A 26,577-nucleotide genomic window follows, 5' to 3' on the forward strand; every position below is an offset into this window, starting at 1 on the left:
AGCAGTGAAAGCCTATGCTCACCTACAGGACTAGTCTGACCATAATTCCTTTCAGTTTGATATTTTTAATTGCTGTGCTTTTTGTTTCTAGTAGTTACATGTGTTTAGGAATGGCTTTGATTACCTAGGAATAGAAGGTTGTGATGCAAGAACAGCAGCTAGGACACCTGTCTTTTGTGTATGTTCATCAACTTCTGGCCTTAATTCATCTTCTGATTTTAATCTCCTTCGAACAGGTTTAGGTGGTGGAGCAAGAGGTGTTGTGCCTTTGCTCTAGGAGACAAGAATTCCATTCATAATGATTATGATTATATCATCATAATGATAATTATGAATTCCATTCATAATTTCTTGAAGACATTCACAGTTAGTTAGCACTTTGCCAACATCATATGGTTTTGTTAAGCCATTCATTCTCCAAAAATTAAGAGTCACCTGTCCTACTTTGAAACAATTTATATATTTGTGGCAACAACTGACTTAAATTGCAATGGGAAAGAACGTTCCTAGTGACACTACAATTGTAAATGTACTTACTAGACAAATTTTTTTATAGGGTGACATAATAAGCTCCTTGAGGCCCGAATTCTGTGACTCAAAGCTATCATATTCAGTTTTAACATATGATCCACTCGATATATACTTATTCAATAACTATAAAAGGGAGTCTCCAGAAATATGCATCCATTATCTCCATAGGCTTTCCTACTCAAAAATCCTAAGATATATTATCTTAATGAATAAAACAATTTATAAAGAAGTGGAAAACTAGGCAATTCTTTAAAAATCCATCAATAAGATGCACAATAATTATAATTTTTGAAAATGAGTGGACATTTTATTGGTAACTGTGAATGTGTCCTCAGCAGAATCAAATATGGTATTCTGGTATTTACCATAACCTGATTTGACCTGTTAATAAATAAAAACAAGAGTCAAATGCCATCTCTTTGGTTAAGTGCTATTTTTAATTTATTGCCATTAACTGACAAAAATAAAATTCACTATTAAAAAAATCACAAAACTACTAAATGTAGTAAAAATTAAAGTGTCCAGAAAGTAGAATTTAAGCACTTTCAGAAACACTCACTGTTTTCATGACTACTGGGAATGTCTTAATGATGACAAAAAAAAGTTACCAAAATTTTTTTCTCAAGGGGAAGTGTCCTGATGTCTGTAATTTACTTTGAAATGCAAGCAACAGATAAGAAGGATTGATATAGTTAGAGAGAAGGATGGACATATAAAGCAAGTATATTAACACAAGGAAAAATATATATTTTCTATTTCTTTAATTTTGTATTTATATGAAATGAAGAACATTCACTAAACATATTGTGACAGTCATTTCATGACGTAAGTCACATCTTTACGCTGTACTCCTTAAACTTATACAGTGTTGTGTGTCAATTACATCTCAATAAAACTGGAAGAAAAAGTATAGTAAATACTAATGGTATAATCAAGGTGTGGGTTTACTAATGTACAACGTAAAATTCTTTCAACCTTTCTGTATGTTTAAAATTTTTCATAATAAATTTTTGGGAAAAAAAATCATTCCTAAGACAGTTAAAGAAAAAGAGCACAGAGTATAACATTAACCTTAAAGGGCTGATAATTTTTCCCTATTATACTCATAACTGCAATAAGAGAAACTGAATATGACAAATAAGGAAGTTCTACTTTATATGTTTGAAAGACTGTAATAACCACATAAGATTTGAGAACCTGTGGCATGCATTAATACAAATGATAGGCTATCATCTCTATCTCTAGGTGGACTGTGTTCTGAGATGGACTAGGCATATTACAGTTAAAGGCAGTGGAATGAGTTAGGTCATCTCGAACTTTATTTCTAAGATTTTCAAATTATCTCATATAACTTTTCATACGCATAAAATGATCAATATTTAAAAAGACTTCTGTATACCACATTGGCGGGAGCGCTAGCAGCTGTCTTTTCTTCAATTTTACTATCTGTTTTGGCAACTCGAAGAGAACTTGCAGGATCAGAAGCTTTTTCAACCTAGAGATGAATATATTATTATCACAAATTATATATAAGTAATATACATATATGAATAAATATACATGTAACAAATCAGAGAGTTAAATGTTTATAAAATATTCATTCTGACAATAAGAAACGTGAAATGAAGATGAGAGGGAATTTGAGAATACCTTATAAAATGATCATTCTCTACTACTAAAGGGCAGAGAGGGGAGGTAATAAATCTCTGAGGGGGTGGGGGGGCGGCTGAGGGTGCAGCACTGTCTGGGAAGTTCTTTGGTTGGGGGAGGGGAAGCGTCCATTCCAGGCAAGTAAGTACCAGTACCCTGTACACACCTGCACTCCCCTTAGGCCCACCCTGCCTTCCTGGAGGTGCAGCCCATTTCCCTAGTAGCCCCAGGCCAGGCAGAAAGTTGCAGGATTGAAGAAGTGGCTAGTAGAAAACTTTCCATGGATCAGACCTATAAGAACACTTTGTCTAAATTACGCCAGTCAAACAATCAGATTTTTGGATGTGTTAACAGAAGATCAGTATAAACTGAAACAATCAGAATGGACTTCAGAATTCCCCTGTTCCCTCCAACTCCACATTTACACTTAGCGAAGACAGGGATCCCTAGAGAAGTTCTTGCTGCTAGAACTAAAGAGTCTCCCAGAACACTGTCTGCAAAGATTAAATTTCGACACCCTGTAGTCTGTTAAGTCTAACTAACGTGACTTCCTCTCATACAATCTCCACCAAATCACACAATCAAATGCTTAGCAGTAAGATGCAAGCCCCCATAAAGTGACTTAGTCTCATACAAACTGAGTGTAGCTATGGTAACCATAGCCTTATTATACAGAAATGTTCACCAAATCACACGAGATGTTTAGCATTAAGGTACAACTCCCAGAACAGTGTTTTAGCCAAGACCAGATGGTTGTGTGTCTTTTCATGTGACAGCTACCCCTCACCCAGATTTTGATTCTTATTAAGCATTTTATGCAACCAGCAGGTATCTGAGGCCAATAAGAAATTGAGAAGCACTGACCTAGGGAATATAAATCCTCTAAAAGAAGCAGCAGCAGATATTTTACTCGCTGATGTCCCTCCTATTATTTGCTCTTTTAGGGGTTCCTCTGAGCATGATATGAGAAGATTCCCAGCAGAAAATTAGATAAGCCCTTGAAAACTGACCGGCAAGACCTCTGGATGTTTCTCGGCTTCATCATCTTGTTCTTCATTTACATTTGATGCAGCAAATACTTCAAATTGGCTGAAATCTGCAAAATTTGGTTGTTCTGGTATCTGCTGAGGTGAGGTACTAGTGTGAGTTATTAGGCCATCGGCATCCACCGGGCGATGCACGACGGGACCAGCAGCCTATATGAGGGTTTAGGATATAGAGGAACAGACATTTTATTGGTGTTATCAGTGTCAGAGAGTAGCCTTCTTTTTCTCTGAAAATTTATTATAAGGATGCTCTTTTTACTAGCTGAAAATTCAGGGAGGTGAGGTACAGTAACATTTAGCTCTAAAAAACCTTAAGTGAAATGCTAAGACACTAAAAAAATTAAGATGACAAACCTCCAATAAAAAAGATACTTCTACAAAACTCTTATTGCAAAGAAAGGGCATCACAGGAGAGGGGAAGTTCTGGCCCTAATCTGATTCTCCCCATGCATCTATTTTTTTCTTAATTGGGCTACTGCATAATTGTTCATTCTTTAAAAAAGCTATTTTTTTAAAATGTTTCATTTGTTTCTAAAGAAATTTAAAAAAAATTTTTTTTTTTTTGCGGTACGTGGGCCTCTCACTGTTGTGGCCTCTCCCGTTGTGGAGCACAGGCTCCGGACGCGCAGGCTCAGCGGCCATGGCTCACGGGCCCAGCCGCTCCACGGCATGTGGGATCTTCCCGGACCCGGGCACGAACCTGCATCCCCTGCATCGGCAGGCGGACTCTCAACCACTGTGCCACCAGGGAAGCCCAAAGATTGTTATTTTTAAAGTGTGAAAACCCGTGCTCTAGCTACTCTCTGACACTCCAGTGCACGTTTCTTCAATTTGTCCTCCACTCCTTTGCCAGATCAAATCTTCTAACATCTTCAATCGAAAAATAAATTTATTGAGTATCTACTTTTGGCCAAGCACTATGGATATAATAGTGAATAAACAAGTAAGGCCCATCCCCTAATAAAGCCTAGTGCAGGACAAGAGATAAATAAACAAGGGTTTAAAATACCGTGTGAGGAGTTTTATGACAAGGGAAGTAAGTACAGGATGCTACAGGAATAAATCTGAAGTCTTTTTATAAAGTCCCTTTAAAAATTCTCTATAAGAAAAATTCCACCTTCTTAGTATGACATAGGAGATGCTCTGCCCCTTTTCCACCTCTTTAATTTCCTTTCCCATGACTCTAGCTGTACTGAACTCAATGGTTTTTCCTTGAAGAATATGCCAGACTCACCTTACACCTCTATGCCATTCCTTCTGGTTGTAATGCCCTCTCCCCAAGAAATACCATTTTATCTTTCAAGTCTCTGCTTAAGTCTAACTTACTTCATTTTACTTAGACCTTTTCAACGTGATCCCTGACTTTACCAGCTAGAAAAGCTGCGCCGAAGTATTTTATAAATATGTCTACTGCAGCACTTTTATTATAATTGTTGTTTACAGTTCTGTCTTTTGCACTAGACTGGTTCTTGAGTCAAGAGACCAACTCACTGGGTTTCACAGCTTAACACAGTAAAAGCATTTTTGTTGGCACTTTAGATAAAATAAATACTGGAATATTCAAATTTCAGTGTCTTTGATGATTAGGAAACCATCTTTTTAACTGCAAATAAGCAACTTCATTATAAGAATCTAACTCAGAAAAATCAACCGAACTCATTCATGTAAAAGGTAGCCAGTCAGTCACATAAAACTAAGCTATATTCCAGAATCTATCTTGGAACATAACAGTTTTATGCAGATGCAAACAACTTCGACCTGGCAGGGGGGTTGCAGAAGTCATCTAACACTTCCTTCACTGATGCAGTAACAAATCCAGGGAGATGCAGGGAGGTTACTCTGAGTCACTGTTAGATCTAGGACATAACATGGACACCTCATATCTCCCAGTCCATTGCTCTTTCCTCTAAACCCTCCTTTGTCAAGACATTATCATTTGGTTCACTTCTGAGCTTCTTTCAAAAAATAAATCATTATTGGAATCCTTATCTTCTAAAATAAGACCTAGCTTCCCTGAATTATTATTATTTTTTTAATAAATGTATTTATTTATTTTTGGCTGCGTTGTGTCTTTGTTGCTACGCTCGGGCTTTCTCTAGTTGTAGCGAGCAGGGGCTACTCTTCATTGTGGTGCGCGGGCTCCTTATTGCGGTGGCTTCTCGTGTTGCGGAGCACGGGCTCTAGGCGCACGGGCTTCAGTAGTTGTGGCGCACGGGCTTAGTTGCTCCGCGGCATGTGGGATCTTCCTGGACCGGGGCTTGAACCTGTGTCCCCTGCATTGGCAGGTGGATTCTTAACCACTGCGTCACCAGGGAAGTCCCCTTCCCTGAATTATTAATAAATGCACATTAAGAATGACAATTATGTAATTCCTGATCTTCAGAATAATTCTAGAATAGAATCAAAGACCTAACAGACAAGTTGACTAAGGGGACTATAATAACTGATGCTTAGTAGTGAATACCTAGGAGAATTACCTGTGAGGGCTGTGGTCTTGGAGGCACTGCAGGAGGTTGGGCAACAACTCCAGCCTGTTGCTGTCCTGTATGAACACACAAGTCTTCTTTTTGTAAATATATAATTACTTTGCTGATAGAACAGACAGGCTGAATGAATGCGATCAAATGATAAAAGATTTCCAATACCAACATATGGTACTGTAAGCCACATATAACTTGTAAAGCTGTCTAGATGTGGTCAGACCTCATGGCCTCTTCTCAGACCTCATCTCTCTTGCTCTGCTGCATGAGGCACTCTTGTCTTGCTCCTCCCTATTTCCATAACACTATACATTCTTGGTTTTCTTCCCATATTTCTGATTGCTCTTTAGCTATCAAATATGAAGACTTCCAAATTTTCTCTCATTTAACACTTCGGTCTATTAATTCTATGTAAATGATTCTCAATTAATACATCAATCTTCCCTAATCCACAAGTCCAATTGGCCTGTTGATTATTTCTCTTTTTTCTCATCATTCCAAACGCATAATATCAAAAAGAGAACATCATCACCCTCCGTCCTAACTTTTCTATTTCCACCAGCGTGATAACAATACGACCGGTCATATAAAAACTGAAACCTTTGAGTAAGTTATGACTCTTCTTTCTCTTTTGTCATGTAATTTAAGACCTATTAGCTTTACCTCCTTGATACCTCCACATCGTTCTTTTAAAATCTCTTGTGGCATCTCTCAGGTTCCCATCGTTATCATTTGAACTCAATTTAGGTAGTCATTAAGAAAAAAAAATTCCCTCTCATTTGATACTTTTTCAATTCAAAATTTTTCTTCATTATAAATATCAAAAAATAAGAGAAAATATTGTGTATCTTTAGCTTAATATATTTAATGTATTTAATATATATTATGGTTCTCTAACCCCTACCTGTGGTGACTGAAAAGGTCCGATTCATATCTAAAGACGACGATCTAGAATGAGAGGGCTGAGGCCTTGGAGGGGGAGGTGGTGGTGCAGTGTTATCAGGCGACATTCCTGAATGAGACCTGCAAAATTCGCCCCGTTACAACTGGTCATGCTACTGACATTGGAGCTTTTCTTTTTTCTTCTTAAGCATTCAAACTCAGCTAAGCAGCAAAGGATCTTACTGGTGAGACATTTTCTCCAGAGGACAGACTAGTATTACAATGAACAAACAATGCTGTTTATTATGTGCACTCACAAGTAGTTATTTAATATAGCAAAGAATCTTCTTTATAAAGTATAATTATACATTCAACAAAATTTCAAAAAATTTAAAAAGAAAGTTAGTTATTAACATGAATTCAAGGTAGACTTCTAACCTAGTGTAATGTTTTTCCATTCATTTAAAGATAATATTAGTCTGAAAAGCTATTTTCAAAAAAGAGAAACTCTACTTTCAGATATGGTTAGCTTTCAACTTATTTAAAGTTTGGTAAGCTGAGGTAGAATGTGGCTCCACTATGTGAGATGCCCATTCCTGTGTTACCACAGGCCCTCTCATTTTAGAGGTGATTATTTATCTTCATGCTCAACCCTCTCTCGAGATTCACTTACTGGCCACCAAAGTCTTCTATGTATTCTGAAAAGAGTCTCATGGACTTTAGCAATCTGATCCTCACTATTAGGAATAAAAAGTAGACTAAAATCCAAACTGGCTGAGAACTCTAAGATATATGAAAAGGCAGCCTTTTGACTGTGTGAGCTCTTCAGAGATTCTATATTACCACTCTCTCCATATATCCTCCAGGAGTGTGGCAAAAGGCTCTTACAATGCGTGAAAAGCGGGGGAGAAAGATGCTTCTGTCCTGTGCACAGTTCTGAGTGGACGGTGAAGCCCTTGTAGACAGAGCCCTTGCTACCCTCACCCTACCCCACACCTTTTTTTGTTTGTGCCTGAGACGTTATATATAATGCAGATCTTCAGGGTGGGTAGGTAGTCCAACACTGGGCTGTGCTTCCAGATGACATTTTAAAACACTGAATTCTTTTGGTACTTGCCCATAAGGCTATGAAAGGAAATCTGCACATTTCTTACTTAAATAGACTCTCACTGATGAGCTACAAAAAGGACTGTATTCAACCACTACTGCCAAGAAATTATCAGCTCATTTTAAACCTTCCACAGAATACCATGAAGACATAACGGTTCCTTTTGTTTTCCTATTAAAGTTGGAAAGAATCAAAATCATTTCCCTTTTACATAAATCAGTAGGTAACCTAACAGCCTTTAGAGAAGTGCAGAACTGAAGAATAGAGAAAAATAACTTATACTTGGTTTTAAATAATTTTAAATATTAAAACGTTAACAAGATATTTTAATTATGCTTTTTATTGACAGAAACACTAACCTTTGACGAGTTACATTGTTCCCAATCTGTTCTGGATCCGAAGTAAAAGAGTCTGAACTACTGTAGCCATCTGCTGATAAATGGGATATATCCTATTTAATAATAATCATTTATATAACTGAATTATTGTTTCAAATCAGAGATATTCAAAGATTGGCTAACACGTTAACATTTCATCATAGTATTACTAACTGTAAAAAATTAGATATAAATCAAATAAATCATGGACTATTTACACAACACAATACTATGCACAGCGAACAAGTTACAATCTAAAAAAGTTATTATTTAATAACAGAAATATTCAAAATAAGTTACATGGAAGGAGGATAGAAAACAGTACATATATTACAGTTTCATTTCATATAAGAATATAACATGCACAGAATGAGGATTAAGGTTGACAAGGAATGCTAATCACGGTCACTCGCAGAATAGTGAGATTGCAAGTAATTTTCATTTTCTTATTTTTATTTATTACATTTCTACAAGTGTGAATAATTTTTGTAATGAAAAAATTCATTTTTAAAGAATAAATTAGAAATATCTTAAGTAAAAAAGCTAACTTAAAAACTGTTAATGTAAAATTTTTAAAAATTTGACAAGGGAATAAAATGTGCTTAGACAATAATAAAATTTATGAAATTAACCAGAGGGTACCAATTTTTCACCTGAGGTAATATCATTTTCAATTTCCTCAAAGTCTTCTGAAAGAGAAGAGAATCCCAGAAGAGACTAAGAGTTGTGAAGCAGTAAAGAAGTTTTAAAATAGAAACTCTAGGGATAATGTGAAGAAATACTACTCATACCTTTCAAGAGTGATAAATTGAAGGGACTGGTTATTTGGTTTAGTTTCATTTCAAAATGTATCCCTTTCCTTTTTCTTGTCAAATCACTGAGAAGTTTACTTAATTGGTACAAGAAGGATGCTAAAATTAACGAATTTCCATTTGGATGTTCTAATAGGCATCTCAAACTTATCATGTCCAAACCTGAACTCCGACTCCCCCACCCCCCACACAAACCTTCTCCTACCACAGACTCTGTCAATTCCCAGTTGCTAAGATCCCTTGAACCACCCATGACTGCCCACCCCCACCCCTTGACATTCAAGCAAATCCTGTGGTCTTTTCCTACCAAAATCTAACCAGAATCTGACCACTTCTCAGCACTTCTACTGCTACCACCCTAGGCCAAGCCATCATCTTCTCTTGCCTGTATTGTTATAACTGTTTCCTAAAATGGTCTTTCCCTGTTTGAACTCTTGCCTTCTTCTGGCCTATTCCCAATACAGCAGCCAGAATAGTCCTGCTAAAAAAGGAAGGTCAGATTATGTCACTTCTCCATTCAAAACCCTTCTAAATAGCTTTTCATCTTACTCAGTACAAGTCAGTCTTACACTGCTCCCCAGTTACTATTCTCCCACTTGCTACCTCTACCTGCCAAATTTACTAACTAGTTCTATTTCGGGCGTTTGCTTGCTGTTCCCAGTAAATAAGGCATCTTCCCTAAACCAGGGCTTCATATTGGCTGTTCCTTGTGCCTTAAACATCCTTCCTTCAGATATTCACACAGCCCAATTCCTCGTCTCCTTCAAGTTTTAACTCAAATGTCATCTTTTGTAAGGCCTTCTTTGATCACCTTATTTAAAATGTCACTACCTCTCCCCTTTCACAACTTAATTTTTATCCAGGGTGTTAATTATCTCCTAAGATATGAGTCCTTTTTTTCGGTTACCTACCCTACAGAATGTAAACTCCAAAAGGGCAAAGATTTTTTTGTTTTGTTTTGTTTACTGCTGAATCCCGTGTCTAGAACAGAGCCTGGCACATAGTATTCCATTAACATTGGCTGAATGAATGAATATATACACAATTTCTTGTGAGACAGAAAGAAAGGAGCTAGTGGGAAAGAGACAATGTACAAAATCTGGCTAGTTAAGAGGGATGGCAAACAGGAGGCCTGCCTTGAAGAAGGTTTAGTGGCAATGGGCAACCATTTATTCATACAGAGGGTAGGGTGCTTAAAAGGACTGACTATTCTCTGCATTATCCAGTGAAGATAATATTAAATGGTTATATACTTGAATTATTCAGACTCTAAGTCCAGACTTAATAAACCTCAAATGGAAGATGTAATTCTACCTTTCACTTACCTACAGTATTTCCAGAAGCAAATTTCACTGATGAATTTATCTTATTTTCTTCTGAAAGGTCAGCTGTTTTCACAAGTAATGGGCTAGTGGGATTAGTATGATCTAGGAGAGAATTAATAGGTAAAAATACAAGATATAGGTATCTGAATTAATAAATTCATAAACATCAGAGTACAAGACTTTGTTTCAATACTCCGAAGAAGTAGCAAGTAAATCCATGAAATGTAAGACAAAATAATATTTAATAGGACAAACATAAACCTGTTTATATAGAATTTTGTTTTCTGCCACAACAGAAGATACTTTATAATGAAAAAGTCAATCTGCATGTTCATACTTTGTTAATTTTATCCCTGTAGGGCAATTAGTTAAATAAAACACCACACAAATGACTGTAAAATAAGTAATTTATGTTGTTGACTTACATAGAAAACAAATCTATCTGTGAGAGACCCTAACTAAAACATTTAATCTAAAATGAGGAGAAACTTCAAGAGTTAAAGCAAAATATACTATTTCAAAGTCAAGATTCACTTTAACATATACCTCTTCGGTTAAAATTTGAACATACTTTAAATGTAAATTCACAAGAATGATCATAAAAACCCACAGGGTATCAGAAAAGTCACGTTTTCCAAACGTCCTTATTTAAAAACTTTATAAATTAAATTCAGTAATTTGCTTTTAAAACTGTAATATAAATTTTTAAAAATATACAAGCACACACACACAGTACAAATATAATTGCAGAAAAAGTACTATGTTAAAAAAATAAGCTATTAACAAAAGAAACCTGAACTCAGAATGATTACCTGTGTATTTTGGTTTGATGCTAATCTAAAATATAACCTCCTAAACTAAGACACAACCCAGCAACAGCTTCCTTACCACTGCCAGTCCTTTTAAGTTCCATTTCCTGCATGTGGATTTTGCTTGGAGTCATACGAATGGGAACTGGATGAACAATAGCAGTATCCTACAGACAAATGGGAGGAAATACAGAATTTGTATTAAAAATGCCAAGCAGGTACCCTGAAATAACCAAAATTAAAAACACTTCAAAAACCGGTGGACAGAGTTCCTCATTCACACTAAGGCAAGCATGAAAATTAATTTTTTAAATAAAAGTTCCAGAATTATATTTAAAAAAGTCAAGTTTTCTGTATACGCCTAATAATCTGATTTGTTTTATAAAAAGTACATTTTAACTTTGAGTGATTAAAGATTTGAGAAGAAAACTGATCTTATAAAAATACAATTCAAGACAATATTCAAAGGCAAAGTGTGAAATGATCTGATGAAATTATTCAAATCTGAACCTTTGAGGTTAAAAGGAACTATTTCATGAGAACCCAAAGACTAAGTAAAAGATTGATTTTCACTAAACTGCTCAAAAAATTTGACACTTTACTTTTTCATATATAAAACAAAGTTAATGAGATGCCTGTCATATTGTAACAGTAGGCATGATACATACTTTCTATAGATTAGTTCTACAGAACTGCATAAAACTTCCACAAAAGGAACCCATTTTTTTAAGAGTTAGGATAAGTAACACTCCTACTGTAACATTAATACTTTCCTTAAATTTTTTTGTGACTATATTACATCTGATAATTCTCAACATAAGGCATGAGTGGCAAGTCTAGTTAGAGGAGTAAAGGAACTGACAGAATAAACTTCTGAAAAGAGTATAAGGCAATGTATGGCAGCCTCTCCAAAAGGGAAGGAAGAGAGAAAGGTGCATCTGGGTAGCCAGGGAGGCCTGGCCCTGGGAGCTGAGACACGCAGGGGAGGAACTAGAACGGGATCAAGCATTTGGCTTAACAGCAACAGACCAGCTAAAAAACATGCCTACAGGAGTTCAGCCCCTTCTACTAGGAGTCAGCTCATATTTTGTATGTGCTGCTGCTAAAGACTGAACTTGAGATCCTTAAATTTCAAATATCTAGTAATGAGTTTAAATTTATAATTTAGTGTGAAGGATAATGACCTTTCAATTTAAGTTGGACACTGTTTTTGTGACAGTATTAACACCACACCTCTGCAAGTTCTAGCATACCATCTCCTGTTTGACAGGTCTCCTTGGCTTATTTGCATAATCTCTAAATTCAATCCATTTATAACAAATGAATTCTTTACTGCAATTATAGAGATAAATCCATTTACAGTAATTTCCTGTCCCTACACTAGTGAGATTCTGGACAGGGTTATGTACTATTTAATAAACCTGAACTAACATTTCCCCTACAACTCTAAAGTTACAGTTATAAAACATAAACATAATAGATGGATAAAAGTTTAGATTTCTCACATAAGAATGAGTCATACTCAGGAAATTATTAACAATACACTCAAGATGTTGTCTGTTATGTTTATGGTTATGAAAAACATGGCTTTAAGAATAACTACTGTTTTCTTAACTTACAATTTTAATAGCAGAAATAACTGCTGAGAATCAGATTTTAACATTCTAAGGCAAGATTAAAGGAGAAAGCATGATAGATTCATGCTTATTCCAAACCCAAAGCACACTAAGAAAAAACAAGCAAGGAAAACTTATTAGATGCTTTAACTCATAATATTGATCTAATATATATTCTGTGTATATGTACATAGTCATATTTATAAAATTTGTAACAGATATATTAAGTAGCCTTTTCATATATTTCCAGTACAATAAAGGGAAGTCACAATAATGACCCCCCAAAAAGAAAATCATGTTCTATTCATTCTCTAAATAATTTGCATAAGTTTCTGTACCAGCAAATCAATTTCCTATTGCATACTTCAGTCATATAACTAATTGTTGCTATGAGCCTGCAACAGCTTTAATCCAGTGGATCCTGCTACTAGTAGGACAAGGCAATTCCTGGAAGAGCTTTAACACAGATGACCAGGCCCAACCTCAGACTAGTGATCAGAAGCTCGGTCTGTGACTGTGATGTGCAACAGAAGAAAGAGCTTTGACTTTAAGCATTTCAACACCCAGATGAAGAACCATAAATGCCTGTAAGTCTCTGGGTCCTGAGCACAAGATGCCAAAGTAACACTTTCTCTGCTCCAAATTAGCATCCCCATATTTAAAAACAGAGAAAAAAGTAAAGAGACTGACTGGCAAGCTCTGCTCACTTTCTTCTAACTATCCAAATCACCCAAAGCCTTTAGGAAAACCATTCCTAAACACTCATGGCACATTTGTATCATATATTTAGGTACTTGATTTTATACATCTTCGTACTTTACTGAATATTCTATTGTGCTCAAATATCTACATTTTCTACTTGGCTTAAATCTTACTATCCTGTCTATCTGAAACCAGCCCTGTCTACTTGCTATTCCTGTGTCACTTCGTTCAGGTGCTCATCATCTCACTCTCTCTTTTTTTTTTTACATCTTTATTGGAGTATAATTGCTTTACAATGGTGTGTTAGTTTCTCCTTTATAACAAAGTGAACCAGCTATACATATACACATAACCCCGTATCTCCTCCCTCTTTCATCTCCCTCCCACCCTCCCTATCCCACCCCTCTAGGTGGTCACAAAGCACTGAGCTGATCTCCCTGTGCTATGCGGCTGCTTCCCACTAGCTATCTATTTTACGTTTGGTAGTGTATATATGTCCATGCCACTCTCTCACTTCGTCCCAGCTTACCCTTCCCCCTCCCTGTGTCCTCAAGTCCATTCTCTAGTAGGTCTGTGTCTTTATTCCTGTCTTACCCCTAGGTTCTTCAGGACATTTTTTTCCCTTAAATTCCATATATATGTGTTAGCATACGGTATGTGTCTTTCTGACTTACTTCACTCTGTGTGACAGACTCTAGGTCTATCCACCTCATTACAAATAGCGCAATTTCGTTTCTTTTTAATGGCTGAGTGATAGTCCATTGTATATATGTGCCACATCTTCTTTATCCATTCATCTGATGATGGACACTTAGGTTGTTTCCATCTCCGGGCTATTGTAAATAGAGCTGCAATGAACATTTTGGTACATGACTCTTTTTGAATTATGGTTTTCTCAGGGTATATGCCCAGTAGTGGGATTGCTAGGTCGTATGGTAGTTCTATTTGTAGTTTTTTAAGGAACCTCCATACTGTTCTCCATAGTGGCTGTACCAATTCACAATCCCACCGGCAGTGCAAGAGTGTTCCCTTTTCTCCACATCCTCTCCAGCATTTATTGTTTCTAGATTTTTTGATGATGGCCATTCTGACTGGTGTGAGATGATATCTCATTGTAGTTTTGATTTGCATTTCTCTAATGATTAATGATGTTGAGCATTCTTTCATGTGTTTGTTCACTCTCTCTTGATCCCATCAGTCCTTCACATTGTTGCCTGAACGATCTTCCCCAGCTACCTCTTTGGCGCCCCCATCTTATCATGGTACTTCTTGTTAGCTCCCAGTTAAGTTCAGATCCTTGGTCTAGGAAACAAAGATCTTCCCAGTCAGGTTTCAGCCACACTCTTCAGCTCCCCATCACTCCCCCATACGTGTCTACCCTACACTCTCACTGCACTGAATTCCTGCTGCTCATGACCTTCTTCTTGCAATGCCCTTGTCCACTTCTGCCAATTCACGGTTTCATTCAAAACTCATCATACAAACATACCCTCTTTTGTGAAAACTTGCCCAAACACACTGGGCTGAGTTAGCCCACAGTTCTCTGCCCACAGTTTTGTTCACGGGTACATATGATAATTATCAAAGTCAGCTATATTACAACTATCAGTTTATAATGATTAAGCTGTGGTCTACTTAAGACTGGACTTGTTTTTTGACATCTTGGTATTCCTAGAGAATAACACAGGCACCTGGAAGGGGGCTCCACCAAACCAACTGAGTTGGCTGGGCATAATCAGTGATCAAATGAACTCCCTTTTCCTACCCTGAGTGAGTCCAACATTCTACGGCACTCAAGGTCAGAGATAAGTCACGGCAGAGACCAGTGCACTGCACTTCTCGTCAGTCCAGAATTTCCTGGTGGAAACACATTCTACCAGAATAAGCAGTTCAACAAAAGTAATCAGGTTGCTGGAAATGAGATATCAGAAACTCAGTTTCATAACAATTCTGGGAGCCTAATAATTAACCATCTCAGTTTGCATGTGAGGTCACTGCCCTGGGTGATGGCTGTCTCTAAGTGATACAGAGCAGTTTGGTGTCCTTCACAGACAAACTTTATTGAGCAATATCTACTTATCAAAATTTGGCTTTTAAAAATTATTCCATTAAGTGTTTCTGACACTGTAAGGTATGTTAAATTCATATCAGAACTGTAGTGTTCTTTTTCTCCTATGTGAGTCTCTTCTAATCTGAATGGACCTTATTTACTTACTTATAATCCTTATTTATATAAACCTTGCAAAGGATCATTTGGGAATGTGGCCATAGGCTGTGTTCTGTAGACTGGTAAGATGTCAGGTAAGAATTAAATGAAGGTTAAGAAACTCAGACCCTCACTGAAAGCAGGGCATTGTACTAATTGAAAGTTTACAGTGAGATTATAGTTTGCCAGCGTAAAAGAAAAAAGATGTTTCTAGGTACCAGGTTATAAATATTTAAGACTGCCAACTTTATCAAATTTAGAGGCCTAAACTCAAGTTTAAAATGTCAATTAACCATTTAAAACTTTCTTTCCTAGAGCCTCCTGCCATACTAGAAATAACAAAAGAAAGAATTATGCCATATCATTTAAACACTAGAGCTGGAATTCACAAATTTGGATATTATTTCCAAAAAGTTACAAGAATATCACTGTTATTAAGTCAACTATTTCCCTGCATTTCCTGCCAGTCATGAGTCAATTTAGTTTGCCTCTGAGTTCTAGATTTTTATATTTAATGTTCTTTTCTGGCCTGACAAAGATCATAATACTATGAATTATTACTCTGAATATCTCTTAAGGGTTAGAGAATAAAAGAGTCTCTACTGCTACATCCTTCCCTGTAAAATACTTTTATTAAGTACTTTAAATAAAATTAACTTGACTCTGTAAGTAGGAGATAAGAATAATATGGAGAAATGAAACTCAGAGCTAAAGTAAAACTTTCTTTTAGCTTATAGCACGTGTCACTTCCCAAGAAACTTTAATTACTGCTGCTAATAAGCAGTAAAAATTGTTAAGTGCTGCCTTTTTATTTCTCTCCCATTTTTCAGAGACTAAAAGCAAAGATTAATGTCCTCAAAGTAGTAAGGAAAGAGAAGGCCAAAGGCTCAGATAATCTACATATTAATTGGCCCCTGAATAATGAATAGATTATAAAATAGACACTTAAAACACTTCCATACATTATGTTTGAATTCAATATAACAGCATTCTCTGTATTTCAAACAGATATAAATTCTTTAAAATTATAAAACACACCAAAGAGCCATTAATTTAAAATGTTGAAGATGTACTATTATCTTTAAATGCCACTTCTCGCAAATCCATATTAAATAACAAGACTATTTTAACATTTAATTAATAAATGCTGGCTATCTTTGGTCAGAAACATCTAGAAAGAATGCCTTGTGTCACTTTCTCCAATTCTTTTCACTGAACTCATTTTTAAAAATCCTACCTTTACACTCTTCTTCCCTTCCTACTTACTTCCTCTTTTCTTTTTGAAAGGTACGTATTAGCATGTCCTTCTCTTTATAGGAAAAAATGAAAAATAAAAGAAAAAGCAGGAGTGAACAGTGAGAAGACTGTAACAGCTACAGTATAGAAGTTTTCAAATAACTTGAGGGACGGGTGGGGCATATATGAAGTTCAATCTATGGGACAGAATTTATTGTTTAAATCAGGATGTGAACTTTGTAGCATTTTCAAAGCAACACAGTGAACCACAGGAAGACAAGACAGAGCCTCCTCTGCACAATGGGAATCTTTGACCAACAGCACTATTGTTTTGCTGAACTTGATTCTCTTGTAACAGGACTCAACGTACTAATTAAGTCAAAGCTGTACCATCTGGACTGTTAAAATAAAAGATGACACTGCATGTTTACAAACATAGCACATGTTACATGATGTGTAAGCATACAAATAAAATAGTATTTACTGTCATTACACTGCAATAAGCAGTATATGTTTAATAAAACATACACTCAATTAGCAAATGAAAACAAGGTCAACTAAATCAACTGTCACAAAATGCTCCTTTAGACACATGTATCAGATTTTAAAAACATAGATTTCTCTCATTAAAATAACTAGAAAATACAAAGAATGGTAAAAAAAAAAAAAAAAAGTTCTTTCCACCATTAAACACACAAAAATTGAAAAGCCTGCCACCATTTCCCTCTAAGCACTCCACTGAATCATGCATATCAGCTAAAAACCATAATGAATGAAAATTTGGGTTAATAAAATTAATTTCAAACAAGCAAGCTAAGTGATTGACTTACAGGATCAGCTGGTGCAATGTTAGAATCAAATTGGGTCAGAGTTTGTGAGCTTGAAGAGCGTTCACTAAATGTCTCCCACTGCTGAACAGACAGAGGAGAGACAAGTCAGCATGATGAGAAAGATGGAGTAAAAGATCACCGGAGAAGATTTAGCAAAGTAATTCAGAGGTTGCACTGCAAGTTGTGTTTCGTAGGCCTGACAAAATTCCGTAAGTTCTGTTTTTCCATAAACATTCTACATTATCTATGCTGGGTCATCTTGTAATGTAAAGTGAGCAGCTTCACGATCAAATGTACAGTAACAATTTATTGCAATCTCTATGGGAGAGATTCAAAGCCTTACAGAATTCAACTCAAAACACAATAAAGGAACAGAGTCTAAGTGGTATAAATGGTGACAAAAGAAAAATATAAAGGGGTTTGTCTTGACTAGAGAAAGAATAACTTCAAATCCTTCTTTTAAAATCCAAATGTTAATGCACTGATTTGGTGGTACTAATGAATTCTGAGTACCAAAGTTTTGGTCAAAACAAAGCAAGTCAGTGCGACTTGCCAGTGCGACCCCTGAAAGATGATTCTATTATGTATGTGCACATATTCTGTACATATGTATAGATATTTAATAAAATATAATTGAGATAAAATGCAAAGAATTCTGGAATTAATGTAAGTTTGAGCTTATGTCAATCTGTAGCAAGTCAACCCCTGTAATCAGCATTATGAACAGGGCCATGCCAGACCACAAGACAAAACTGCCAATCAGGCACCCACCTCCAACCCCATGCTAGAAAAATCAGAATGCGGCCACAATGAGAGCAAATCAAGCAACTGAGTATGTGTTATATATAGAAGATGTATTTTGATATGAAATACTACTCTTCTAAAAGAGGTACACAAATATCATACCTCAAATTAGGTAGAGTGATAAGTGATTATTAATTTTAGTAAATTCCATTTGAAGATCTTAGTAATAAACAGTATAGGATTTTATATCAAAATCATATTAAAATTATCATTAAAATTTGATTCTTAAGAATTACCAGTTATACTCTGAAGAAGGAAAAACATCTGCACATATACAATATATACACATGAATGTTTACACACAGACACACCTACTCCATTAACCAAAATCCTCTTTTTATAATTCAGTATAGAAAAGTATACATTTTTATGCTTCAAAGTTCGACTTACTATTTAAAATAGTAATATTCAATTTGAGAAGACATGTAGAAACTAAATGTTAGCAAATGAACACATTTATAAAAATTATCTACAGAAATGGCTAATGCAATCATTCAACAGCTTTCCCTAAAGATTAGTTTTGAAATCATAAAATTAAGATATACTAAGAAATAAGAGATGCATTCAGCGTGTTTCCTGAATAAAGAAAATCCACAGTGATTCACTTTTATCAAGGGACATCACTTCAGGGAAGTGACTTACCAATATTTGTTAATATAATTAGTTTCTTCAATAATTATTGTTGCATAGGTACAGAAGGAATTTTTAAAATCCTAATTATCTAATTATGGAGAAAAGTTTAGATGCAGAATATTTTTTCCAAAAAGAAGACATCTGTCTACCTATTTGGTGGCATGAGATTTTACTTGATTTTACAAGACTGTATGTAAGCTAGCTGGAGAGCAGAGAAACACTCTTATCTTTGTAACTTTAGTATAATGGTTAAGAGCACAGGCTCTGGAACCAGACGACTGGAATCCTAGTTACGCTGCACACCCTCAGGCAAGTTATCTAACCTCTCTGTGTTCCAGTTGTACCATCTGTAATGTGAGATTAATAATGCCTATGTCACAGGATTGTTATAAGGATGTAAAGAGTTAATATATGTAAAGAGCTTTTTGAACAGAATGGGCACATCAAAAGTGCTCAATGTGTTACGGATTATTATTAGTGTTATCCCCTACAGTGCCTCATCCATATTTGCAAATGCTGAATAAATATTTGTTGAAAGAATATTAGTGCTTTGAGGTAGAAATTAAAATATAATTTCCATATCCTAAGTAAATTTAAAAAAATAAATATTATTAAAATGTGTCAAAAATCAATGTTAGTTTTAGTAACATTTTGATTTTCCACACATAGTGCAAAAAACCAATTATGACATTCATGTCCTTATTAGCAAACACCACAAAATGAAACTTGGTAAGAATATTTAAGAAGGGAAAATGCAACTGCTTAAATCAGATTTGAAAGGGATTTCCATCGCTAGTCTTTAATGATCACATGTGATTTTTACTTGGAATGAAGATGGGCTTTTGAACTGACATGCTTTAGAAAGAGTTGCTTTTATTTATGAACAGATATCAGTAAAAATAATCTTTTAATCTGATACTGCTTTTTAAAAAAAATGACAGAAATGAATAAAGGCAGCAAAAAACAGTGGTTTCAAGAACACTGAGCCTATTCTCCATAAAGCCTCTCTACTAGCAAATTCTTTCAAGGCTTAAATCTTCCCTCCAGAAAAACACTTATATAAATGGTTTTATATCTGACAGCATGACGGATGTATATTATAATGTCTCAGAAGCAGGTATCTGTGATTATGTCATAAAGCAGCAGCAAAGTACTTTAAACCTGCCAGTTACTTCTCTTGTTTTTCAGTTGTCCAAAATTAACTAGTGTCTCTTAAATCCAGTATTTTTCTGGCTTTAAAAGACACAGAAAGCACAGAAGCTTCAAGCACTATCTAAAAGTGATACAAAAGACTGTAAGGAAAAAAAATATAACTTGTTCACAAAGAAAAGTGCTCTAACAGGCTGAGCAGTGGTTTTCAATTGAAGTTCTACAGAGCATGAAGATTTAACAGAGGGGCCTCAGAGGGTGCTTTGTGGAGGCAGGGCCTCAGGTCCTCTTCCCTTATTCTAATCATAGTGGCCCTACTTTTATTGTTTTGTATAATGGAGTTCCAAAGTAATGGGGGGTGGTTCTCAAATTCTGTTCTCCACGCTGGGCTTGGTCTTATATAACATGGTCTTTAACCACTGTATTTAATAGGGTTAAATCATTCCATTTTGTATTAAATAAAATAAATTACTATGAATAGCCTGGAATGTAGAAAATACTTTTTTCATGTGGAAAACTGGTTTAGTGGCTTCTCACATCACTTCCAATGCTAAGATTCCAAATCTATTATCGCAGGCCTTGCTTACAGGAACGAGAAGGCAGTGTGACACAGCAGGTATGCTAGCTGACTGAACGTCCAAAGGACCTGTGTTCAAATCTCAGCCCTTGTCGCTTACTGGCTGTAAGATATCTTGTCCAAGACATTTACCCTTTCGACTGTTAAGTTCATGCATCTGCCCCATCTAACCCACAGAGATTTAGTAGGAATGAATGGTGGAAACTAAATGAGAGTATATACATATGAAAAAGTACTTTGAAAACCTCAGTCATATAATTACAAATATCTATCACAGTCACATTTGATATGGTCCCTCAACTATGCATGCATGCTGAAAGAGCTATATGCTGAAATTACCCTGCTCGGAACTTCTTACCTTAAAAAAGTGAATGTTAGTGAGAGAAAAGGGAAGCTTTGCTAACCTCACTGCTCTGATTCAGCTCAGGCCAAGTCTGGTTTAGTGACGGCATAGATGGAGACTTGCTTGGAGGTGCTTCTGCAGGAGAGCCTGAATAACCTACCTCACCTGGCTGATCCCCAACGTCTGCAATTTAAAAAAGAGAAATTCTCTATAAAAAATATATTTTAGTTTAGGAATATTTACTCATAAAAACCTAACAGAAGGTTTTCACAAGTAGTAATTTATAATCTGAATTTCCTTTTCTCACTTTCCCAAAACAAACATCTTAACAATCAGACAATCAGGCAATACTTATTCCTGCAACTTACTGTCTACCTGAAACCAGAGTTTTCCATGAAAATAAAATCTAGTTAGAAATAAGTAGAAAAAGAGTGTTGTACATAGCAATGCAATAGGGCACATACTTTGAATCTAGTAGGGATGGATTTGTACCAGTTCCCAAAGTGTATTCCATGGAATATCAATCAGTAAGATCTTTTTAAAAATTAGGTTTTCTATTCAAATAAATCTGGGAATACTAAAATTCCCTATTGGAGTGTCCCCACGCACATTTGTATATCAAAGACTTGTCATGTTTAAATCAGTTTTTCCCAAATATAAACCTTTTTTTATCAGATAAAAATCCCTCAATATTCCCTTGGCATATACTTTGGGAACTGCTGATTTACACTAATTCTCTCGAATTTTCTCTACAAGTCTTCCTTGTTACCAAGAAGCAGCATATATTTTCAAGGCAGACAGCAAAAGGAGAGAAAGAGCCCAGGCATGAGCAAAAAGCAAAGTCAATGAGCCCACACGAAACAAACTTTTATCGTTAGGCTCACTAGCATTTACAGACTTAACTGAGAGATCTACAAATCCATGACAGGATTTCAAAGTGGTTTTTAAAGTATTATGTGATATCATGTTCTACTTTTAATTAGTTAAGGCTTCTCCAAGCTCTCAAATTGTAATTTAAAAACAGAAGGAATTTAATGGTAACTAAATTCTCATTCCAATCTTCCCAAATTTTACATGGCTTTGAATATAATCCCAGTCTGAAAATCACATTGATTGCCAAATTAATGGGGAGTACCTAATCTGTTTAGAACCTGTATCAAAAATATGACTCTAATATCTGTCACTATCTCATTGTTTGACCATGGGCAAGTTGAATAAAATAAATAGCACCTGAGTTTCTCCATCAGAAAGAAAGACATTTGCCATTAAATGTTAGTACTATACTTCAGATTCCTATATAGACAGCCATATAACAACTTAGCAATGTATAGGTTTTAACCTTCCAATCTATTCATAAGTAAATCCTTCACATTTTAGTGCCTAACACAGGACCTACCACATATTAGGCACTCAAATATTTATTGAATGAGTTACTTTTGAGTGTTCTTCTTCATTTAAATTCATTCTCCTTTACCATTATTTTTCTAAAACCAAAATTAACTATTGATACTCTGAAGAAGTCTCAAAATTTTTCTTCACCTATTCTGTTACATGACTATCTCAAAATACCCTTTTACTCACCCTGACATTATTTCTTTATAGTCATATCACACTGCAAGTTCTAATTTGTAGTCCAGCATCATATTTTGATAAATTTTGATAAATTTTTGTTTTCTAAGATCAAGCATTCTTGCTATTTTTCTTAATTATCTCTTTCTCAGTAGAAGTGCCAAAGTGATACAGAACAAATAAGAGGCAGAAATGCTTTATATAATGTTCTATGAAGACCTCTTAACACAATGCTCTTAGAGAAAAACTAATGAAAAAATTATTTATAATAAATAGTAGCAGCAAATTCCTCATGGAAATAGCTTGTGGTTTTCAGTGTGAACAAAAATCATGGACTTTTTTTCCTATGGTAACACAGGGAGATGAATTAGCCTAAGTTATTAAAGATGGTGGCGGAGCAGAGTCGCTCCCGGATGGACTCGCCGGTCTCGGCCTCTATGTTCGCCCCTGAGCCCAGCTCTCCGGGGGTGATTGCTGCCCGGCTCCACAGCAGCTTCAACTTGGACTGCAGCAAGGACGGCAAGGCGCTCGACGGCAAACTGGAGCTGGACCTCACCAGCAAGATGCTTCTAGTGAGCTCTACATCAGAGCAGTATGACAGCCTACTTTGGCAAATGTGGGAGAGGATGGACGAGGGATGCAGGGAGACCACATATGTCACTGGGCAGAGATCAGGAGACTTGGGTTCGAGCCCTGGTCCGGGAAGATCCCACATGCTGCAGAGCAGCTAAGCCCGTGCGCCACAACTACTGAGCCTGCGCTCTAGAGCCCGCGAGCCACAACTACTGAGCCCACGTGCCACAACTACGGAAGCCCGCGCGCCTAGAGCCTGTGCTCCGCAACAAGAGAAGCCACCGCAATGAGAAGCCCGTGCACCGCAACGAAGAGTAACCCCTGCTCGCCACAACTAGAGAAAAGCCTGTGTGCAACAACGAAGACCCAACGCAGCCAAAAATAAATATAAAATAAATTTATTAAATTAAAACAAAACAAAAGGAAAGGGAGTTAAAGAAAGAAGGATAATAGCTATAGATTTGATAGTTTACCGGAAGTGAAACTCTGTCAGAAGGATGGTGAATGAAGAAGCGTCTTTAAAAGATCTCCCAAAGCAGATATTAAAGAAAGGAAAAATAGAATAAAAATAGTATTAACTATAGGATGATTAATTTTCAAAAGAACCTATTTAAAAGTCATACTGCATTATTATTTAAGTTTCAAATGTCACCTTAAGGCAAACTGGGGCCCTGATTTGACTTGCCTGGACCTCTGTTCTCCTGTTAGTCTTCTACTGACAAATTTAGGGCCAGAATGTACACCATCCCCACTGCAGGGAAGTTCAGGTTTGGGATGGATTCTGGGTACCTCTTTGATTCACTAGTACCAAGCTGCAGTGGGTCCAGCCCCTTGAGGCTAAGAACTGAAGTGTTATTCACCCAAATAATTATACTTCATAGTCATTCCAATACAGTTATTTTCCTACAGTAGCAGTTCTTAAACTGCAAACCGTGGACTCCTGGGAGTCCCCATGACACTGTTAGGGGGGTCTAAAACATCAAAATTATTTTGTAATAGTAATAATGCTTTTTCTCTGTGTTCGCATATGCAAAAGCAATGGTGGGTAAAACTGCTAGCTTATTAGCAAGAATCAAGGCAGTGGCACCTAAATATATAGTGATTACTGCTACAATATAGCAGTCATTGTATTCTTTACCACCATGCATTCCAGTTAAAATATGTAAAAATAAATAAATCAATAAATATGCATGACAATTTCACTGAAGGATGTTCACAATTAAGCAGTAAAAATTATTAATTTTATTAAATCTCACCCCTGGAAACACATTTTTAAAATATTCTGTGGCAAAATGGGAAACAAATATGAAGCACTTCTCCATATTAAAGTGCAACGGTTGTCTCAGTGTGATTCAGATGTCAGCTGAACAGGCCACTATTATTCTTGAAAGAACAGGTGATAAACTGTAATTATTCAGACATGGCTAGTAGGCAGGGATTTTCTTGAAAATGGATTAAGTGACCCTGTCCCTTCAAGGAAAATAACAATTTTCAGTATTTGTTACTAATGACAAAGTTTGAGCTTTTAAGTGAAGATTAGAATTTTGGAAAATGTATATCCATGTCTATAAGCTCAAGAGCTTCCCAGTACTTCCTTGATAAGATAGGTTGTGATATTAACAAACACACTTTTTGATATTTTATAATAAAATGTCCCAACGTTTGAAAAAGCTGTACAACTCAATGAACCGATATTTTACAATAATCAGCGCATTATGTTACAAAGCCGTGCATGGGTAAAAGATTCATTCCAAGTTCAAGACAGATCTATGTAACAGTACAAACAATTCATTAATATGGTTTCAGCTTTTACACTGCAATTAACCTTTAAGAAATTACCATTTGTTGAGTTTTGGTGCAATACCAAAGAATATCCAAAATTATCTGAAAATAGTCCTCCCTTTTACTACGTGAGGCCAAATTTTCTTCATGTACTAAGGACTGGCATCCTTTTTCTGCAAAGGGCTAGCCAGTAAATATTTTAGGCTTTGCAGGCTATAAGGTCTCTGCTGCAACCACTCAACTGTAATGCTGTCAAAAGCAGCTATAGGTAATTCACAAAGGAATGGGCTTGGCCGTGTTCCAATAAATTTTTACTTACGGATGCTGAAATTCAAATTTCATATATTTTCATGTGTAATAAATATTATTCTTTTTTGAAAACAAAAACCACTCTTTGCTTGCAGGTTATACAAAAACAGTCAGCAGACTGGATCTGGCCTCAGGGCTTGGTGTGCCAACACCTGATATACCTCAAACAAAGTAACACACTCATCAGATTGAATGCAGAATGCAGCTAGTTGAGATTCTAAGCTGTCTTCTATTAAACCAAATATGAAAGAGATTAGCATAAGTGTAAAACAATGCCACCTTTTTCACAATTTTTTTATTTTGGAGAATATGGTTATTTTCCTAAAAATACCTATGCTAATATGTAAGGGGTATACTTTTGTTATTTTAAAATAAAGCAGTAAGTATTTTTTAAAAATGTTTCAGCTTTAATTTCTAATAGGGTTACTATTGACAGATGTAATCTACAAAAAGAAAGCCTTTTTGGGGGTCCACAAAAATTTTTAAGAATGTAAAGGGGTCCCTAAGATGAGAAAGTTTGAAAAAAATCACTGTCCTAGAAAATTCAAAAATTATCTCTGGAATAAATTAGCAAAATTACACATTGCTTCTTTTCTAACTTCATATATAGTACAACAAATGGCAGTAGAAAAGGAGCAAATTACCTATGTTCTAGAAACTAACAGTCATGAGTCTGGGAAGAGGCATTAGGTCTGTAAATAAACTACACTTCCTTCAACTTGGCTCCTTATAAATACTCCAACAAAGAGTTTCATAGCCGCCCACAAAAGTTAGTCTTTAAGACTGTATCCTTACGGAGGCAGGGGTGTAATTTTACTCTTACCTGATGCAGTGTTCCAACCTAGCCTCCTGCTGGAACACTGTGTCAACCCTGCCTCCCTCCTGAGGGTTCTGCTCTGCCCCTGACATCATCAGAGCATCAGGGCTGAAAAAGAAGAGCATGAGCCTAAATTATTTGTTAAAATAAACCCCAAAAGGGCTTTTATGCAAAAAGTATTTCCATGTATAAAAGTGTGCCTGGAAGGCACAACCCAGTGTGATCATACTGATGTACTGTCAATCTACATTTAAAAGTTAGTAATGATAGGGCTTCCCTGGTGGCGCAGTGGTTGAGAGTCCGCCTGCCGATGCAGGGGACACGGGTTCGTGCCCCGGTCCGGGAAGATCCCACATGCCACGGAGCGGCTGGGCCCGTGAGCCATGGCCGCTGAGCCTGCGCGTCCGGAGC

General features: G+C 36.2%; 1 protein-coding gene across 9 annotated transcripts in view; it reads right to left on the reverse strand.

The window, feature by feature from the left end:
* The window catches only part of REPS1 (RALBP1 associated Eps domain containing 1), a 74,333-nt gene that overhangs the window by 4,675 nt on the left and 43,081 nt on the right, over positions 1-26,577 (reverse strand). For 2 of the 9 annotated variants that reach the window (XM_029223686.1, XM_029223682.1), the window contains exons 9-18: positions 21,178-21,299; positions 17,611-17,691; positions 11,100-11,187; positions 10,212-10,313; positions 8,057-8,129; positions 6,612-6,730; positions 5,705-5,787; positions 3,192-3,377; positions 1,931-2,026; positions 125-273 (exon numbers count right to left, since the gene is read on the reverse strand). In XM_029223686.1, coding sequence (XP_029079519.1) covers positions 125-273; positions 1,931-2,026; positions 3,192-3,377; positions 5,705-5,787; positions 6,612-6,730; positions 8,057-8,129; positions 10,212-10,313; positions 11,100-11,187; positions 17,611-17,691; positions 21,178-21,299 — 1,099 coding nt within the window. The remainder of the gene's footprint in view (positions 1-124; positions 274-1,930; positions 2,027-3,191; positions 3,378-5,704; positions 5,788-6,611; positions 6,731-8,056; positions 8,130-10,211; positions 10,314-11,099; positions 11,188-17,610; positions 17,692-21,177; positions 21,300-26,577) is intronic. The other 7 variants (XM_029223685.1, XM_029223683.1, XM_029223689.1 and 4 more) reach the window with 7 other exon arrangements.

Source organism: Monodon monoceros, unplaced genomic scaffold (genome assembly GCF_005190385.1).
Source record: "Monodon monoceros isolate NGI ecotype Baffin Bay Population unplaced genomic scaffold, NGI_Narwhal_1 Super_Scaffold_15, whole genome shotgun sequence".
Classification (NCBI taxonomy): domain Eukaryota; kingdom Metazoa; phylum Chordata; class Mammalia; order Artiodactyla; family Monodontidae; genus Monodon; species Monodon monoceros.